Source organism: Carcharhinus amblyrhynchos, chromosome 30 (genome assembly GCF_965287045.1).
Source record: "Carcharhinus amblyrhynchos chromosome 30, sCarAmb.v2.hapA, whole genome shotgun sequence".
NCBI classification, from domain to species: Eukaryota; Metazoa; Chordata; class Chondrichthyes; order Carcharhiniformes; family Carcharhinidae; genus Carcharhinus; species Carcharhinus amblyrhynchos.
In genome coordinates, this window is record NC_137353.1 from 16,093,676 (window position 1) to 16,115,574 (window position 21,899).

General features: G+C 44.3%; 1 protein-coding gene across 1 annotated transcript in view; it reads right to left on the bottom strand.

Moving 5' to 3' along the window:
* Positions 1 to 6,704: 6,704 nt before the first annotated feature.
* The window catches only part of LOC145360248 (paired box protein Pax-7-like), a 288,901-nt gene continuing 273,706 nt past the window's right edge, over positions 6,705 to 21,899 (bottom strand). Inside the window, exon 10 of the mRNA XM_080215326.1 lies at positions 6,705 to 6,842. Within this exon, the coding sequence (XP_080071452.1) occupies positions 6,727 to 6,842 (116 nt within the window). The 3' untranslated portion in view covers positions 6,705 to 6,726. The remainder of the gene's footprint in view (positions 6,843 to 21,899) is intronic.

Genomic DNA, 21,899 nt, shown 5'->3' on the forward strand with positions numbered 1-21,899 from the left:
AACAGCTTCTCCCCTGCTGCCTTCGGACTTTCGAATGGACCTACCTCATTAAGTTGATCTTTCTCTACACCCTAGCTACAATTGTAACACTACATTCTCCACTCTTTCCTTTTCTTCTCCCCTATGAACAGTATATTTTGTCTGTATAGTGTGCAAGTAATATTTTTCATTGTATCCCAAATAATAAATCAGATCAATCCCCACAATATTCACTTCCACAGTATCCCCTTCCTCATTATTCATCCTGCCAGTGCCATGCCACCTAGACATCTTCATTGTTTTCGACAATAATCTTATTCACCTGTAGGCCAGACTAGTGGGAGAAGCGAGGGTGATGTATGTGACCTGTGTCTGGGGAGAGGTTTTTGCAGTCTTATCCTTCATTTCAAATTGATGTCACATTGACCATGTGATCTTTGTCTGTACCTCTTCTCCATTGTCTCAATGGGATTTCCTTCATTTGGTTCCATTCCTACCTATCTGATTGTAAACAGAGAATCCCAACCACTGGCTCCCATTCCATCCAATTACCTCTGCCATTCCTCAATGTTCTATCCATAGCTCCCTCTTATTTTTCATTTACATGTTGCTCTTCAATGCCTGAAAACACACCAGTTCTTTCTATGTGCTGATGGCCACCAGTTCTAACTCATCACCACCTCTCTGAACCGCTCTCCACTGTTCCCGTGCTCTTCTGAACAACCTCCCGCATTGCACAACTCATAAACATGAGTTAATCCAATAATCTGCTGTGTGTATCGAAACTCGCACAAGATCCGCATTCATCCACTATCTTTACATTAATCCCCGATCCATCAAAGGCCCAATTTTAAAATTGTCACCTTTGTTTTCAATTCCCTGCTTTGCCTTCTTCCTCCCCCTCCCCTCCCTATCTGTGTAACCTTCTCTTTCCCTACAACTTTCCGAGATCTCTGCGCACCTCTCGTGTATCCTTATTTCTCAATGCTTCACTATTGGTGGCTGTGCCTTCAGTTGTCTGAATCCTATATCTGGGGAATTTCCTCCCAAAAGCAATCTGCTTCTGTCTTTATCTTTTCTTCTGTGAGAGGCCTCTTGCTCCAGTATTTGTTTGCTTTCTTTAATGTCTCCTTCTGTGGATGGATGATTTTGTCTGATAACACACCTGCGAGACATCTTGTCATGTTTAACTATGCTGAAGGTGCTATACGAATGTAAATTGTTGCTTTATCAGCAATCGGTGAGAGGCTTGCAGTGATGCTAATTACACATGGTATTGATTGACAATCAGAAGGCCTCGCTTCTGAGCGCTAAGAATGCGGCACACTAACTTGTGTGTTGGAATTAAATGTCCACTTCCGTGTGAGATAGAGGTTTCTGCTCATGCAGAGGTTTGAGTTACCAGCAGGGGTCAGTGAGGAGCTCTGGCCTATCACATACAGGGTAAGAAAGTGACCTTTCAGATTATTAATCACAGCCAGTTGCTATATGATTGCTGCAGGATTCCTTCCAGCCCCTGGGGACAGTAGGTTCCCATAGCAGACGAGAGTCCAAAGAAAATATTCCAACCATCTGAGGTGTTTGACAGCCTTTTTCCTTTCTCCCTGTCCAGTCTCTCCAATTTTATCTTCCCCCTCTTCCTCCTTGCTCAATGGTCAGTCATTTTTAAGTGTTATCATGTTCTCACTTCTGAGCCGGGGGTTCTGAGGCTACAGCACAAAATCGAGGCCAGCATGCCCAATGCAATACTAAGGGTGGGTGTGCTGCACTGTCAGTGGTACTATCTTTTTTGGATGAGACGTTGAACTGAGGCCCTCTCAGGTGGATGTACCACCTGATCCCAGGGCACTCTTTTCAAGAAAATCAGGGAAATTCTCCCAATGTCCTGGTCAATATTTATCCCTCAATCAATGGCACTGAAACAGATTACCTTGCCATTATTGCTTTTTGTGGGACCTTGCTGTGCACACATTATCTGCCGTATTTCTTACAACATACTTCATTGGCTGTAAAGATGCTTTGAGATATCCTGAGGTCATGAAAGGTGCGATGTAAATGCAAGTCTTTTGCTCTTCATTCAGTTTTATTCCTCTCTGTCCGACCAGTTCCTTCCCTCCTTCAGCACTGTTTTCCTTCTATGATCCAGTGACCTAAAAATCCAAGATTGCTTTCACCTTTTTCTTGATTTCTCAGATACTCTCTCCTCAGGCTTGTTGCCTGGAACCCTGGCCTGCTTTTTCATAAACTCAAACTCTCCATCTCAGTTGCCCAGCGACTGACCACTGTTTCCTTCCTCTGGCTGCATAACCGGCCACCTTCATTTTTGCTTTCATGCCCTGGGATAGAGGGAGGGATATCTGATTTGGTGTTGGTGTTAGACACACACAAACACATACACACACATCTCGTGGAGCTGGCTAGTTTCAGTTAACCTTTAATGAGATAACAATTATAGCAGGTTACATAGCCAGACATCTACTGACTGTATGTAAATGCGAGTACAGGTTCCCATCTACTCTATAATTAACAACGTAGCAGAATAAATTATGCAGTGGTTTTATATACACACATGCTGAATCAAATTATAGGAAACAAGCACAGAAGCTTATAGAGACGGGGTCAGGGAAGGGAGTGAGGGGTGAGTTGAAGGGTCTGTTAATGGTGCAGGGATGAACTAGGCTGAACGTTTAATGGAATTATGAGGTGCTTTAAATGAAAGATAAAAGTGGAACATTGAGGCCCATAAACAAAATTCCAGAGCTCAGGCTTTTACATATTGAACCTTATATACATTGTAGCCTGGATTTTCATCAGCTATGGCAGGGGCTACTTTACCAACCCCACAATCCTCCACCACCCCACATACACCCCATGATAAACTGCAATGGGGCTCGTCAATTCTCCAGGCAATCCAGGAACTCCAGGTTAGTGTAGGAGTTTCCAGATTATCCCAGGAGGCTCCATATTTGCTTGGGAAGCTCCAGATTATCCCGGGTATTTCCAGGTTAGCCTGGGGAGCTCCGGGTTTGCCTGGGAATTTTCAGGTTAGCTTGGAAAGCTCCAGGAATTGAAGATTTACCTCCTGGACAGTTCTGCAAACAACTCGGGGGAAGAAAAATCAAAGGGGCATGAAAAGTCAGTTCTTTTCTTTTGCTTATTCATTCTAAAGATTGGAAAAGCAGGAAAAGGGGCTGTTTGATTGGGTAAGGCAGCTGAGTGAAGGCAATGACAGACTATTTGGTTATTTGTAGCTCAGGTTACGTGAATTGGCCATGCTAAATTGCCCCTTAGTGTCCTAAGATGTGTAGGTTGGGGGATTAGTAGGGTAAATGTGGAATTATGGGGGTAGGGTCTGGGTAAAGATGCTCTATCGGAGAGTCAGTGCAGACTGGATGGGCCAAATGACTCCTTCTGCACTGTGGGGTTTCTATGATTCTATGAAGTTCCCCTCCAAGCCATTCGCCATTCTGACTTGGAAATATATCACTGTTCCTTCACTGTCCTTGATCAAAATTTTGGAATTCTGTTCCTAACAACATTGTGGGTCAACTCACAGCATCTGGACTGCAGCGATTCAAGAAGGCAGCTCACCACCATCTTTTCAAGGGCAACCAGGATGGGCAGTGCTTTGACAAAGGGTCATCTGGACTTGAAACGCCAGGTATTTTCTCTCCTGACAGATGCTGCCAGACCTGCTGAGATTTTCCACCATTTTTTCTTTTGGGTTCAGATTCTAACATCTGCAGGAATTTGCTTTTATATAGGGATAGACAGTAAATGCTGGTCAGCCAGTGATGCCCACATCCCACAAATGAATTAAGAAAATAAAAAGTTCTTTAGATTCTTCCCTGAAGCCCCAATTCAGCCACAAAAATCACTGATAAAAAGAGGAGAAATTGTGCACAAAATTTCTTGAGATTTTTGGCACTTGGTGTCGGGGTCATGAGGATTTGGAATGTCTCAAGCAGGGATTGAGCCATTCCAATCGGAAAACCGCAGGTTTGATTTCTAGTCAGTGCCGAGGTGGCTGATCTCAGCCCAGAGGCAGGAGGATGGGAACTCAGGAACTGGAGGCCATTTAGCTCCTCCATTGTTTGGCTGTCATCCAGTGAGTTCATGTGTGGGAAATCCAGTGTCTCCTTTACGAGGGCTTAGTTTAGAAATTTTTTCTGAATATAAGGGCATGGGGAGACAATCAGGCCTATTCAACCTGCTTTGCTACTTAACATAAAACAGGCTTCTTAGTATTGAGCTGAGTAATAATATTTCCATTTTTGGGGTGGAGGGGGGTTGGACCTCTGAGGGATGATCTGTCAGAGAGTTGATGCAGAATCAATGGGCCGAATGGCCTCTTTCTATATGGATTCTATGTTCCCTCTCCAGGTCTCTTTCCTGCATAACTGAAGTGTCTGAATGTTGGATGAGGGCAGCGATATCTTACAATACCAATTACCTTCTCAATATTGGTCAGGAAGAAGTAAAGTAAAAGTAAAGTTTATTTATTAGTCATAAGTAAGGCTTACACTAATACTGCAGTGAAGTTACTGTGAAATTCCACGAGTGCATGTCCAGGTCAATATGCCTAACCAGCATGTCTTTCAGACTGTGGGAGGAAACCGGAGCACCCGGAGGAAGCTCCATGCAGACACGGGGAAAACATACAAATTGCACACAGTGACCCAAGCCGGAAATTGAACCCGGGACCTGGGCGCTGTGAAGCAACAGTGCTAACCACTGTGCCGACCAAGAGTGGGCACAGGGTGAGGTTACTGAGCCTCCAGCAGGGAAGCTGTGGGTGGGTGGGGCGGGGGTGGGGATGGGAGATCAGGAGAAGAGGGGGACTAAAAAGTGAGAAAACGTTGTATTGCTATTGCAAAGCTGCCTGCTCCTATCACAGCTCGGCATTTCCTGTGAGTTAAAGTTAAAGTTAAAGTTTGCCCAGCAGAGGGTAGCATCTGTCAAGAAGCAGCGAATAATTCCACTAAACACAGCCAAACAGAATTGGGATTTTTAACAAATTCATATGATGATTCTACAATACAAGTTACAGCAGAGATGGGAGGAGGAAAAGGAGAGGGGAGATAGGGGTTTAGGAAAAGTGAAAGAGTTATTCAGTACCTAACATGCCAAGAAAGTCTATAGAATATTGGTAAAGTTCTTCAAATGTTTTTTTTAATTACAGTAAAATGCACGGAACCCAACATCCTACGACAGAAGATTTAAAATGCTTCCTCATTTCAACACCTGAAGAAGAATAAGTTGAGGGTTTTACTGAGTTGGATTTCACGTGGTGAAAAAGTGACTGTGGTCCCCAGGAGAATGGATGGATCCATCGTGACTGAATGGGAGTGGTCGGTGGAGGGATGTGATCTTGGATCATTGATGTGAGAGAGGAGGGAGTTTGAGTGAGAGCAGGGCTGTGAGGAGACATCTTCATTCTGTTGGAGCACTGTCTGTGTGAACGGGTCCGTGGACATTCGGTCCGGCAGGATTCTGACCATTCCCTTTTGCTAAAGTTCAAAGTCCATAGGCTGACGTTCCTGGTGTGTGGAAAGTGGAGCTCATTTATTGAAGCAAATGGTCATGGGTGCTGCCAATTCAGTCTTTGTCAGCGCTCCTGGATCACAAGTTACAGACAAGAAACACTGCGAGTATTTCAATCTGGGACCAGGAATGCAGAAAGAGATATCAGATCCAGGATCCAGATTTAAACAGTGCGATTGACTCCAGGTTGCTAACAGTGGGCACACTCAAAACATACGTCGAATAGAATTTCAGAAACAAACTACATTAATAATTCAGTGCCAGTCTGCAGTGATCATTTACATTGTAGAACCCTTGTTGATGATCAACCTTGGAATGTTTCTGTAGTCTCACTGTCCATTAACTGACGCTTTGCATCAAGAAATTAAAATCTGCTTGATAAAACAGATTTTACTTCCCCTTTCACCTGCTCCCCACCCTCTGAAATAAATTCCAAACTGCTTTGTCTCTATTTATGACGGTCCTTTAACACAAACTCCTGCAAAAACACAATCCCTTTACTCTCCCAAAGAACTAAACTCCCCTTAAACTAAAATGGGTTTAAAGTTGTTTGATCTGTGTAATCGTTGCTGATCGGAGTTTTGAAAGGTTTGCTTCTCTTCAAGCATTGGTTATCGCACGCCTTGTCATTCAGCTGTCGAGATTTTCGATTGGTTAAAAGTCAATCAATCCAGATATTGCAAGTGTGCGGTCTACAAGGTGACCGTTTCCTTTTGCGATGGGTAGGGTTTAATCAGCAGCTACTGTTTCCAATCCACAGAGCCCGTGTACATGTGTTGGTCCTCTTTGATTACTGCTGGTGTCCATAAGCGGAGGTGGGGGAAGATTAGGAGATGGGCACAGAGTGCCACAGAGCTTAGCTGTCTCCACAGGATCAAGTCGCTCGTGGGCAAAGCAGGAATGAAATTTCACAAAAAAAATACACAAGTCATCGAAGGAGCTGTACAATTTTACAAGGGCAATTCTAGACCATAAGCATCTAGCTCGAGGTGGGGGCAGTTGATGAGGAAATTTATGGGGTATAGTACATCCGAGAGTACAGCAGAGGGCGCGGGATGTTCAGGAGCGAAGGCTGAGTTCTCTCTAGAATTGCCCCACGGTGTCTTAGCTCCAATTTTAGCTGTTGGTAGAATGCGCCAGGCGACACTTTCTCTCTCTCCTTTGTGTTGTTGCTCTGTGAAGTTTCGCTGTCTTGGGACGTCCTCAATAAGCCTGCCCAGTCTCGACCTGCAGCAAGCCCAGGACAGCGGAGTGCTCACTTAACTTCATCCTCCTTTGTGTGGATAGGCTCACATTCTTGGTCAGGTAGTCGACCGCACCTTGGAGATAACACAAAATCCGACAGGATAAACAAACACTTACCGAGGATCAATCACTCACTCCTTTCATCGGTTGCTCTTCCCTGTCCCTTTTAACCACAACAACCTGCATTTATATAGCAGCTTTAACATAATTAAACAATCCAAAGGCGCATCATTCAGGTGCACATTTGACACTGAACCAGCTAAGGAGACATTAAGACAAGTGTCCAGATAGGTCTTAAGGATGGTCTTAAAGGAGAGAAAGACGGAGGGACATAGGGAGGATTCCAGAGTCTAGAACCGAGACTGTTATAGGCACAGTTAAAACAAAGAAAGTGAAGAACGTGCAAGAAGCTAGAATTGGAGGAATGCCGAGATTTTGGAGGTTGTGAGACTGGAGGTGGTTACAAAAGTGGAGGAACAGTTTCTAGCTCACTCCCTCTCAGGACCCATTTGATTTGATTTATTATTATCATATGTGTTGGGATACAGTGAAAAGTATTGTTTCTTGTGCGCTACACAGACAAAGCATACCGTTCATAGAGAAGGAAAGGAGAGAGTGCATTTTGAGAATGAAGTGCTTTTAGGCTATCCTGTGGACAGAGGCAGCACCCATCCAATCCTCACCCACAGGGCACACATTAGATGGTGATCAGGAACAGCCACTTGGCCTGACCTAAAATGACCTAAGACCAAGTGTAAAATCCCAAATATCGTCACCAGGAGCTGAGACGGAGCCACACCAGGTTGAGTCACGGGAAGACAGAATAATAAAACACTGGTGCCTCTGGAGATTCAAATTGTTAACTCATGGACTGTTAGTGCTCTCTGTGCTGACCACTTATGGTCTGGTAATAAACATATAGAATAAAACAACAAATTAAGAATTTTGTCCTGTCCCCATAACATTCAATGAGTTAATTTTGGGGATTGGAATTTTGAGCTGTAATAAAGTCTGGGGGAATGGGGATAAGCGTCAAGGCCTAGCAGTCAGGCTTCAGGTGCAGTGACAGAGTTGTGTATTTGGATGTGCTCTCTTGGTTCATGTGAGATAATCTATGCTTTCTGTTCATTACCACTCGATTTACTCTGCCAATAACTGTTCTGTGTGAGCTGGCACAACAGACAATCACTCCTAATAAATAAACAACATCTTCAGCGTGAAGCTCTCGTCGTCTCTCTGCCCCAAAGGGGGGAGCAGTGTTCGATGGAAAGCCTTATTACCGAGCTGTCATTTCCATTTAAATTCACTTCATGGTCTCGCACAGAACTCTTTGATATTCCTTGGCACCAGTCTGGAGATGGGGGATTGGCTAATTAATACACTGAGCATGCTCAGTACACCAGTGAGTGCACCATGGCAGGATGACACCTCATGGCTCCCAGCAGGCCCTTCTTCCCAATGAACATTACCCAAGTCCTTTGAACTGTGGCATGGGGAGTGTGTTGACTAGACTAAATTATTCAGAGGGGCAGCTGAGAATTTGTGTCTCAAACCTCTTCATTATTATTCATGGTCAGTGTAGTGTCTGAGTTCAGATTGTGGTTTTTGGGGTGTCTGGGTTCAGTCTGTGGTTTTTGTGGTGTCTGGGTTCAGGCTGGATTTTGGAGTGTCTGGGTTCAGGCTGCATTTTGGGGTGTCTGGATTCAGTCTGGTTTTTGGGGTGTCTGGGTTCAGTCTGGTTTTTAGGGTGTCTGGGTTCAGTCTGGTTTTTGGGGTGTCTGGGTTCAGTCTGGTTTTTGGGGTGTCTGGGTTCAGTCTGCGGTTTTTGTGGTGTCTGGGTTCAGGCTGGATTTTGGAGTGTCTGGGTTCAGGCTGCATTTTGGGGTGTCTGGATTCAGTCTGGTTTTTGGGGTGTCTGGGTTCAGTCTGGTTTTTAGGGTGTCTGGGTTCAGTCTGGTTTTTGGGGTGTCTGGGTTCAGTCTGGTTTTTGGGGTGTCTGGGTTTAGTCTGCGGTTTTTGTGGTGTCTGGGTTCAGGCTGGATTTTGGAGTGTCTGGGTTCAGGCTGCATTTTGGGGTGTCTGGATTCAGTCTGGTTTTTGGGGTGTCTGGGTTCAGTCTGGTTTTTAGGGTGTCTGGGTTCAGTCTGGTTTTTGGGGTGTCTGGGTTCAGTCTGGTTTTTGGGGTGTCTGGGTTCAGTCTAGTTTTTGGGGTGTCTGGGTTTAGTCTGCGGTTTTTGTGGTGTCTGGGTTTAGTCTGCAGTTTTTGGGGTTTCTGGCTTCAGTCTGGTTTTTGGGATGTCTGGGTTCAGTCTAGTTTTTGGGGTGTCTGGGTTTAGTCTGCGGTTTTTGGGGTTTCTGGATTCAGTCTGGTTTTTGGGGTGTCTGGGTTTAGTCTATGGTTTTTGGGGTGCCTGGGTTCAGTCTGTGGTTTTTGTGGTGTCTGGGTTTAGTCTATGGTTTTTGGGGTGTCTGGGTTCAGTCTGGTTTTTGGGATGTCTGGGTTCAGTCTGCGGTTTTTGTGGTGTCTGGGTTTAGTCTGCGGTTTTTGGGATGTCTGGGTTCAGTCTATGGTTTTTGGGGTGTCTGGGTTCAGTCTGGTTTTTGGGGTTTCTGGGTTCAGTCTGGTTTTTGGGATGTCTGGGTTCAGTCTATGGTTTTTGGGGTGTCTGGGTTCAGTCTGGTTTTTGGGATGTCTAGGTTCAGTCTATGGTTTTTAGGGTGTCTGGGTTCAGTCTGTTTTTTGGGATGTTTGGGTTCAGTCTGTGGTTTTTGTGGTGTCTGGGTTTAGTCTCTGGTTTTTGGGGTTTCTGGGTTCAGTCTGGTTTTTGGGATGTCTAGGTTCAGTCTATGGTTTTTGGGGTGTCTGGGTTCAGTCTGGTTTTTGGGATGTCTAGGTTCAGTCTATGGTTTTTGGGGTGTCTGGGTTCAGTCTGGTTTTTGGGATGTCTGGGTTCAGTCTATGGTTTTTGGGGTGTCTGGGTTCAGTCTGGTTTTTGGGATGTCTGGGTTCAGTCTGTTTTTTGGGATGTCTAGGTTCAGTCTGTTTTTTGGGATGTCTAGGTTCAGTCTGTGGTTTTTGGGGTGTCTGGGTTCAGTCTGTTTTTTGGGATGTCTAGGTTCAGTCGATGGTTTTTGGGGTGTCTGGGTTCAGTCTGGTTTTTGGGATGTCTAGGTTCAGTCTATGGTTTTTGGGGTGTCTGGGTTCAGTCTGGTTTTTGGGATGTCTGGGTTCAGTCTGCGGTTTTTGTGGTGTCTGGGTTTAGTCTCCGGTTTTTGGGGTTTCTGGGTTCAGTCTGGTTTTTGGGGTGTCTGGGTTCAGTCTGGTTTTTGGGATGTCTAGGTTCAGTCTGCGGTTTTTGTGGTGCCTGGGATTAGTCTGTGTTTTTTGCGGTGACTGGGTTCCGTCAGTGGTTTTTGGGATGTCTGGGTTCAGTCTATGGTTTTTGGGGTGTCTGAGTTCAGTCTGTGTTTTTGGGATGTCTGGATTCAGTCTGTGAATTCAGTCTTTTGGCACAGAAACCTAGATGATAGGAGCAGGAGGGGGCCATTCAGTCCTTCGAGCCTGCTCCACCATTCATCATGATCATGGCTGATCATTAACTCAATAGCCTAATCCTGCCTTCTCCCCACAATCTTTGATCCCATTCGCCCCATGTGCTATATCCAGTTGCTACTTGAATAAATACAATGTTTTGGCATCACCTATCTCCTGTGGTAATGAATTCCACAAGCTCACCACTCTTTGGGTGAAGAAATGTCTCCTCATCTCTGTCCTAAATGGCCTACCCCGAATCCTCAGACTGTGACTCCTGGTTCTGGACTCCCCATCATTGGGAATATCCTACCTGCATCTACCCTATCTAGTCCTGTTAGAATTCTACAAGTCTCTATGAAATCCCCCCTCATTCGTCTGAACTCAAGTGAATACAATCCTAACCTAACCAGTCTTTCCTGATACATCAGTCCTGCAATCCCTGGCATCAGTCTTTGCTGCACTCTCTCGAGGGCAAGAACATTCTTTTTCAGAAAAGACCAAAACTGCACACAATATTCTAGGTGTGGCCTCACCAAGACCTTGTATAATTGCAACAACTCACCCCTGCTCCTGTATTCGAAACATCTCAAAATGAAGGCCAACAATCCATTTGCCTTCTTTACTGCCTGCTGCATCTGCATACTTATCTTTAGCGACTGGTACTCAAGGAGTCCCACGACCCTCTGCATACTCCCCTCTCCCAATTTACAGCCATTTAGGTAGTAATCTGTCTTCTTGTTTTTGCTTCCAAAGTGAATAATCTCACTTTTACCCACATCATACACACCTAGAATATTGTGTGCAGTTTTGGTCTCCTTTTCTGAGGAAGCATGTTCTTGCTCTCGAGGGAGTGCAGCAAAGGTTTACCAGGCTGGTTCCGGAGATTGCAGTCTAGTTTTTGGGGTGTCTGAGTTCAGGCTGCAGTTTTTAGGGTGTCTGGGTTCAGTCTGCAGTTTTTGGGGTATCTGGGCTCAGTCTGGTTTTTGGCGAGTCTGCATTCAATGCGCAGTTTCTCCCTACCATCCTTGCTCTGTCTCAGTTGCCCCGAGAATGAGCAATTTTAGAGATATGCAAGACAACAAGGCTGAGGATGGTGTGGGATTTTGCCATCTCCTATTTGCCCAGATATAATAAAGTAGATGTGAGTTGGAACTCTCTTCTCTCCTGCTGCCCACAAGAAGGGATTAGGCTGCAGTTGGACTGACTGGATATTTGGAACTTTACCATAGGGGGAGAACAAGCAAGGGTGAGTCATTTCAGGGGATATTTCATGCAGCAATGGCTGCAGAGAGACTGTCTGTAGATCAGCTCTGTGTTGAGGGAGCAGGTTGAGAATAGTTGGTAAAAAAAACAGGTGTGGTGTGGGGAAATGAGATTTTTTTCAGGAGTTATCTAGAATGTGTTATCTGAATATGTGATTGAAGCAGATTCAAGAGTAAATTTCAAAAGTGAACTGGATTAGTCCTTGGAAAAGAAGAGTATGTGGGAAAAGAGATACAGAGTCGAACTAAGTAGATAACTCAAAGTGCTAGCACTGGCAAGATGTTTGTAATTATCACTAGATAGATGGAAGGAGGAGACAGATAGCAAGGAAGTTTGATCTTTGATTGGCAGCATGGGACAAACAGAAAATCTCAGTTGTTGGTGTGAATATGAATCATTTGGACAAAGGAATAAAGCATTGTATACGTATATGTAGGTTTACAAGAGACACTAGATTCAGGAACACTGGAAGTTGTGACTGGCAGAAGGAAGTTACAGACAGACTAAGTGAATGAAAATAAACCATGAAAGTTGGAGTAAAACGTTTTTTCCTTCATCCTTAAAGTTACAAAGGCAATGTTCAGAATGGACTTGGCAGACCTGAATCCACCTCCTTGCTCGCTCCAAAAACCAAATTCAAATAGAATCCAATTCATGGTCCCCAGAAGAGACAGACAAGATCTAAGCTGACAAGATAAGTTGCACCCCATTTTGGGCTTGATTCGAGCAAACATTTGATCTTAGCCAAAAGGCCTGGAATACAATGTTGGAGTGTGTGAAATTCTCTTTGAGTCTCAAAAGAAACTAGTCAAAATATTTGTCAGTGGAGGAGTAGAGAGATTTGGGTGTCCATATATGTAAAACACTAATAGCAAGTAGAGAAGTATAAAAATTAATCAGAGCGTTTCAAAGAATGTTGATTTTTATGACGGGACTGGAATACAGAGGGGAAAATATTATCCCTCAATTATATAGTCTCGGTTAGACCATATCTGCTGTGTTGTGTCCAATTTTGAGCCTTTAGAAGAATTTGTTGGTCTTGGTGATATATTAGGATAAAGGGTTAATGATGGGGAGAGGTTGCATAAACCTGGGATCTGGGTTGTATTGCCGGGGTGAGGGAAGGGACTTGAAGGATGATCTAGTCAAAATGTTTACAATGATGAAAGGATTTGAGAAGGTAGACAGGAGAGAAACTATTTCCCTTACTGGGAGAGCAAGGGAACACTATCTTAACATGCAAGCCAGGTTATTCTAGACAGAAATTTTTCATGCAAAGTGGAGAGGAAATCAGGAACTCTTGCCTTCAAAAGGTACTGGATTCCATGGGGAAGGAGCCTACCCCCTCCCCATGGGATCGAGTTCATGTCGGAGATGCAAAAAAAACTTTTGGATAAAGATGTCCAAGGATATGGAGCAGGGGGCAGGTAAACATGACAAAGGTGCAAGTCAGCCATGATTTAATCGAATGGTGGAGAGGCCTGCAGGGCTGAATAGTCTCCTCCTGTTGATGTGCCTTCTCCTCCTGGACCAGCGACCCAGGCTGAGAAGTGGTGTGTCTGTGCAGACATTGGTGGAGGACAGAAATTGGTCTGAGATGTGACTCCTCCAGAGTTAAATATTCCACAGTTAGGTAAGTGTGGCTTTTCTGATTGGAAATGCTTTAACTGTGTTACTAATGGCATTTAGAATAAAATACATGAAAATTCAGCCCAACAGATGAAGGCTGGCCTGATGCCTGTGAAGTGTGTAACCAGCAGCATGAAAGCAGAAGTGTGTGTGTGAGAGAGAGAGAAAATGAGAGTGACAGGAAAGATGGTGCAGGTGAGTGAGTGCACACGTGCATATGTGCATTTGCACAGAGACCTGGAGGTGCAGCTACACAAATCTTCTTAAAGTGGCAGGACAAGTTGATACAATTCTTAAAAAGGTCAAAGGGATCCTGGATTTTATAAATAGAGTATGAAAGCAAGAAAGATAAACTACTGGTCCAGGACACCAGCTGGAATATTATAAGATAAGACGTAGGAGCAGAAGGCGGACATTCGGCCATTGCGCCTACTCCGCCATTCAGTGAGATCACGACTGATCTGATATGATAATCCTCAACACCACTTTCCTGCTTTATCCCCGTAACCATTGATTCCCTTACTGATTTTGAACCTGTGGCCAGTTCTTTGTATAACAATTTAGGATGAAGGCCTTTGAGAGAGTATAGAGGAAACTTACAGAATGCCATAGGAGATGAGAGACTTCAATTGTCGAGGAAAGAAGCTGGGATTGTTCTCTTTAGAGTGTAGTGGGTTAAAGTGAGATTAAATACAGGAGTTTGCAATGATGAAGGAACTTTTTCGAGTGAATGAGGAGATGCTTCTACTGACAGGTGGAGGGTGGGTAATCAGAGGGCACAGATTTAAGGAGATTCACAAAACTATCGGGGGGCGGATGGGGTGGGGGTGGTGGTGGTGGTGCTGGGCTGAGGAAGATTTTTTTGCTGAATGTCTTCCTGTGATCTGACTGAAAGCAGATTTAAAAGGCCCAAAGGAAATTGGATAAATATTGGAAGGGAAAAAAATGCAGGGCAGGTAAAATGGGCCGAATGGCCTCCTCCTGCACTGTATGGTTCTATGAACAAAACCAGTAAATGAGCTGAGATGTATTCAGGCCGCACATACAGGGTGTGACTGACACCTTGCCTCGGGGCACTCATTATTGGCAATATACGATAGCAGTATTTATTCGAGATTTATATCAACTACACATGTCCATGCACATCCAGAGGCAAGTGTGGGGAGGTCAGAGGTTGCTACATGCACTGGGTGAAAGGGAAAGCTGCTATTGATCCAGCCACTTCTGCAGAAGGTTTCAATTTAACGGCAGGAGCTAAAGACATTAGGAGCGGCTGCAGAGAGAGCGTGGAAAATGGGAGCTGGGGTCGGGAAGGACAGTCGAAGGGCAAGACAGTGAGGAATGGAGAGGGGGAGGAAGAACCTCTGAACCCATTGAGTACAAGCAGCAAGCTCTGATTAGGTTAACATGCGAGCAAAAACAACAATTGGTCAGTGTCATTCCCACTCCTGCCGCAGTGACCGCTTCAACATCCTAACTTCCAAATCAACTTGTTGTCAGATTCTAAACTTGCTGCCAAACCTGTCAGCGACATCCTAAGGAGATTTGAAAAGAAACAGAAACTTATCAATGTAAATACTCTGAATTAATACAACCCTTATCCTAACAGTCTGATATAAACCACACCCTTACTGTACCACAATTACAACATACACCCCCATCCTAACACTGATATAACACACACCCCACCTGGAACATCATGACATAACACACAACTCTCACTGCAACACTCTAATACAATCCACAACCCTCATTGCAACACTCTAATATAATCCACATCCTCATCCTAACACTCTGATATAACACACAACCCACCTGGAACATCATGACATAACACACAACCCTCACTGCAACACTCTATTATCCACATCCTCATCTTAACACTCTGGAACACTCTGATATGACACACAACCCACACTGGAACACTCTGACATAACACACAACCCACACTGGAACATTCTAATATAACACACACCCTTCACAGGAACACTCTGATATAACACACATCCTTCACTGGAACTCTGATATAACAAACCTCCCTTATTGGAACATTCTGATATAACACACACCCTACACTGCAACACTGATATAACACACACCCCTGCAGGAACACTGTGAGCAATCCCACACACCTCATTGTGAAATGCTGATATAAAACACCACCCTATTGTAACATGCTAACACAACCACGCCCCTCATTGGAGCATTCTGATAGAACACACACCCATCACTGTAACATTCCGATATAGCACACACCCCTCACTGCAATACTCTGAAATAACACATAGCAATACTCTGATAATACACACAACCCACACAAGAATACTCTGACATAGCACACACGCCTCATTGAAACATTCTGATATAACAAACACCCTTCACTGGAACACTCTGATATAACACACCCCTAATGGAACATTCTGATATAACACACACCCCACACTGGAACACTCTGATAATAATACAGACCCCTCACTTTCACACTCTGATATAACACACACCCCCTCACTGGAACACTCTGATATATCACACATCTCCTCACTGGAACACTCTGATAAAACACACACCCCCTCACTGGAACACTCTGATATAACACACACCCCCTCACTCTAACATTTTGATATAATGCACACCGTCTCTGGAAACTGATATAACTAACACCCCTCACTGTAATACACTGATATAACACACACGCCTTGCTGGAACACTCTGATATAACACACACCCCTCACTGGAACACTCTGATATAACACAAGCCCCTCATGAAACACTCTGATATAATATATACTCCTCACTGGAACACTCTGATATAAAATATACTCCTCACTGGAACACTCTGATATAACGCACATGCCTTGCTGGAACACTCTGATATAACACACACCCTTCACTGGAACACTCTGATGTAACACAAACCCCTCATGGAACACTCTGATATGATATATATGCCTCACTGGAACACTCTGGTATAATATATACGCCTCACTGGAACACTCTGATATAACACAAACCCCTCATGGAACACTCTGATATAACATACAGCCGTACAGGAACACTGTCACGAATCCCACACACCTCATTGTGAAACTCTGATATGAAACACCACCTTATTGTAAGATGGTAACTTAACCACACCCCTCGTTGGAGCATTCTGATAGAACGCACACCAATCACTGCAATACTCTGATAATACACATAACCCACACTAGAATATTCTGGCATAGCACACACCACTCACTGGAATAATCTGATATAATACACACCCATCAACAGAATATTCTGACATAGCAAACACGCCTTACTGAAACATTCTGATATAACACAGACCCTTCACTGGAATACTCTCAAACAACACACACCCCTCACTGTCACACTCTTGATATAACACAGACCCCTCAGTGTCACACTCTAATATAACACACACCCCCTCACTGTCACACATTGATATAACACACAACCCCTCACTGTCACACTCTGATATAACACAGATCCCTCACTGTCACATTCTGATATAACACACACCCCCCTCACGGTCACATTCTGATATAACACACAACCCCTCATTGGAACACTCTGATATAACACACAACCCCTCACCAGAACACTCTGATATAACACACAATCCACACTGGAACACTGATATAAGACACACTCCCTCACTGTCACACTCTGATATAACACAGACCCCTCACTGGAACACTCTGATATAACACACAACCCCTCACTGGAACACTCTGATATAACACACAACCCCTCACCAGAACACTCTGATATGACACACACCCCTCACCCTAACATTCTGATATAATGAATACCCCTCCCTGGAACACTCTGATATTACTAACACCCCTCATTGTAATATGCAGATATAACACACACGCCTCGCTGGAACACTCAGATATAACACACACCCTTCACTGGAACACTCTGATATAATACACTCGCCTCGCTGGAACACTCAGATCTAACACACACCCTTCACTGGAACACTCTGATATAACACAAACTCCTCATGGAACACTCTGATATAACACACAGCCCACACTGCAACACTCTGATACAACACCCACCCCTACAAGAACACTGTGGGCAATCCCACACACCTCATTGTGAAACTCTGATATAAAACACCACCTTATTGTAACACGCTAGCTTAACCACGCCCCTCATTGGAGCATTCTGATATAACTCACGCCCCTCACTGCAATACTCTGGTGATACACACAACACACACTAGAATATTTTGGCATAGCACACACCACTCATTGGAACACTCTGATATGATACACACCCCTCAATGGAACACTCTGATATAACGCACACCCCTCACAGGAACACAATGATAGAACACACACTCATCACTGGAACACTCTGATATAACACATAGCCCTCGATGGTTCACTCGATATAACACACAGCTCTCACTGGAATACTCTGTTATAACACACACCCCTCATTTCAGCACCTGTTATAACTCACAAACCTCAATACAGCAATCTGATACAATACACACCCCACACTGGAATATTTTGATATAATGCACACACCTCAATGGAGCACCCTGATATTACACACGTCCCTCACTGGAACACTCTGATATAACACAAACCCCTCATGGAACACTCTAACACAAATCCCTCATGGAGCACTCTGATATAACACACAGCCCACACTGCAACATTCTGATATAACACGCGCCCCTACAGTGACAAATCCCACATACCTCATTGTGAAACTCTGACATGAAACACCACCTTATTGTAATACGCTAATGTAACCACGCCCCTCATTGGAGCAGTCTGATATAAACACACACTTCACTGCAATACTCCGATAATACACACAACCCACACTAGAATATTTTGGCATAGCAGACATCACTCACTGGAACACTCTGATATAATACACACCCCTTACTGAAACACTCTGATATAACACACACCCCTCACTGGAACACACTGATATAACACACACCCCTCATCGTAACATTCTGATATAATGCACACCCCTCACTAGAACACCCTGATATAGCACACACCTCTCACTGCAATACTATGATATAACACACACCCCTCACTGTCATACTCTGATATAACATATACCATTCACTGGAACACTATGATATAACACAAAACCATCACCGGAACACTCTGATATAAGGCACCCCCACACTGGAACACTCTGATATAACACACACCCCTCACTGGAACACTCTGATGTAACACACACCCCTCACTGGAACACTCTGATATAACAACATCCCTAACTGGAACACTCTGATATAATAAACCTCCCTTATTGGAACACTGATATAACACACAACCCTGACTATAACACGCTGATATAACACACACCCCACACTGCAACATTCTGATATAACACACACCCCTACAGGAACACTGTGCCAAATCTCTCACACCTCATTGTGAAACTCTGATATAAAAAAACCACCTTATTGTAACACACTAACATAACCACACCACTCATTGCAACACTCTGATATAACTCACAACCCACACTGGAACACTCTGGTATAACACACACCCCTCACTGGAATAACACACAACCCTCACCGAAGCACTCTGATATAACACACACCCCTCACTATAACACTCTGGATTACTACTTGAACCACATGCAAATTGGCACAGGGTCAATAGGAGTAATGAGGTGAATGCGTGGCTCAAGGATTGGTATGGGAGGAATGGGTTCGAATTCATGGGGCATTAGCACCAGTATAGGGGCAGATGGGACCTGTTCAGATGGGATGGTCTTTGTCTGAATCGTGCTGGGACCAGAGTCCTGGCAAATTGTATAACTAGGGCTGTTGATAGGGCTTTAAACTAATTAGTGGGGGGGGGAGGGTGCAGGGGTAAGGGGAATTACAAAATCAAAAGTAAAGGAGAGGGTACGAGTGCAGGTTAATGTTGAGGACATTCCACTAATTAAAGGAGTAGGGGGCACGGGAGAGGTTAGTAGAGTTTCTACAAATCGGGTCCAGATAAAGGCTGGCATAAAGACACTTTACCTGAATGCATGAAGCATTCGAAACAAAGTGAATGAGTTGATGGCACAAATCAGCACAAATGGGTATGATCTAGTGGCCATTACGGAAACGTGGTTGCAGGGTGACCGGGACTGGGAACTGAATATCCAGGGGTATCAGACATTTAGGAACGATAGACAAGAAGAAAAAGGAGGTGGGGTAGCTCTGTTAATAAAGGATAATATCAGGGCGGTAGTAAGAGAAGATATAGGGTCCAAAGAGCAAAACGTGGAATCGTTGTGGGTGGAGATAAGGAATTGTAAGGGGAGAAAGTCACTGGTGGGTGTGGTCTATAGGCCCCTAAATAGTAACTTTGAGGTGGGGCGGGCTATAAACAGGCAAGTAATTGATGCGTGCAAAAACGGAATGGCAATTATTATGGGGGATTTTAACCTGCATATTAATTGGTTGACTCAAGTTGGATGCGGTGGGCTTGAGGAAGAGTTCTTGGAATGCTGTCGGGACAGTTTCCTTGAACAGTATGCAATGGAACCTACGAGGGAGCGAGTTATCTTAGATCTGGTACTGTGTAATGAGGCAGGTAGAATTAGGGATCTTCTTGTGAGGGATCCTCTTGGGACGAGTGATCACAATATGGTTGAATTTCTGATGCAGATGGAGGGTGAGAAAGTAGGGTCCCAAACCAGTGTCCTCTGCTTGAACAGAGGGGAGTATGATAAGATGAGGGCGGAATTGGCTAATGCAGATTGGGGGCGCAAATTGGTTGGTGGAACAGTGGAGGATTTTTAAGGAGATCTTTTTCAGTTTTCAGCAGAAATATATTCCGGTGATAAAGAAGGACTGTAAGAAAAGAGATAACCAGCCGTGGATATTGAAGGAAATAAAGGAGAGTATTAAATTAAAAACTGATGCGTACAGAGTGGCTAAAAATAGTCGGGAATTAGAAGATTGGGAAAGATCTAAAAAATAACAAAGAATGACTAAGAAAGTGATAAAGAAAGGAAAGATAGAGTATGAAACTAAACTAGCTCTAAACATAAAAAATGATAGTAAAAGTTTTTACAAATATACAAAGAAGAAGAGACTGGCTAGAGTGAATGTTGGACCCTTGGAGGATGAGAGGGGGGAATTAATGGTGGGAAACGAGGAAATGGCTGAGGCTTTAAGTAAGTTTTTTGTGTCAGTCTCCTCAGAGGAGGACACAAATAGCTTACCGAATATTAAAGATAGAGGGTTGGTAGGAGATGAGGTCCTTAATACAATTACTGTTACTACAGAGGTAGTGCTGGGTAGACTAACGGGACTGAAGGTAGACAAGTCCCTAGGACCAGATGGAATGCATCCCAGGTTCTGAAAGAAATGGCAGAAGTAATAACAGATGCGTTAGTAATTATTTATCAAGGTTCGCCGGACTCTGGGGAAGTGCCGGCGGATTGGAAAACAGCTGCTGTTACGCCACTGTTTAAAAAAGGTAGCAGACAAAAGGCGGGTAACTACAGGCCGGTTAGCTTAACGTCCGTAGTTGGAAAAATGCTAGAATCCATCATTAAAGAAGAAATAGCAGGACACCTAGAAAAGAACGGTTCGATCAAACAGACGCAGCACGGATTCGTGAAGGGGAAGTTGTGTTTAACAAATTTACTGGATTTTTATGAAGATGTGACTAGTGCAGTAGACAGAGGGGAACCAGTGGATGTGGTGTTTTTAGATTTCCAGAAGGTGTTCGATAAGATGCCTCACAAAAGGTTGCTGCAGAAGGTTAGGGTACACGGGGGTAAAGTGTTAGAGTGGATTGAGGATTGGCTATCTAACAGGAAGCAGAGAGTTGGAATCAATGGGTGCTTTTCTGGTTGGCAGTTGGTGACTAGTGGTGTGCCGCAGGGATCGGTGCTGGGGCCTCAACTGTTTACCATATACATAGATGATCTGGAGGAGGGGGCTGAGTGTAGGGTAACAAAATTTGCTGATGACACGAAGATGAGTGGAAAAGCGAATTGCATGGAGGACGCGGAAAGTCTGCAGAGAGATCTGGATAGGCTGAGTGAGTGGGCGAGGACCTGGCAGATAGAGTGTAACATTAGCAAATGTGAGGTTATCCACTTTGGTAGAAATAATAGTAGGATGTAATATTATTTAAATGGTGAAAAGTTGCAGCATGCTGCTTTGCAGAGGGACCTGGGGGTCCTTGGGCACGAATCGCAAAAATTCAGTCTGCAGGTGCAGCAGGTGATCAAGAAGGCGAATGGAATGTTGGCCTTTATTGCGAGGGGGATTGAATATAAAAGCAGGGAGGTCTTGCTGCAACTGTACAAGGCACTGGTGAGACCGCAATTGGAGTACTGTGTGCAGTTTTGGTCCCCTTATTTGCGAAAGGATATATTGGCCTTGGAGAGAGTACAGAGAAGGTTCAGTAGGTTGATACCGGAGGTGAGGGGGTTAGCTTATGAGGAGAGATTAAATAGACTGGGCCTGTACTCATTGGAGTTTAGAAGGCTGAGGGGGGATCTTATAGACACTTACAAGATAATGAAGGGGCTAGATAGGGTAGAGGTAGAGCGATTCTTTCCGCTTAGAAAGGAAACCAGAACTAGAGGGCACAGCCTCAAAATAAGGGGGGAGGGAGCAGTTTAGAACAGAGTTGAGGAGGAACTTCTTCACTCAAAGGGTGGTGAATCTCTGGAATTCTCTGCCCATTGA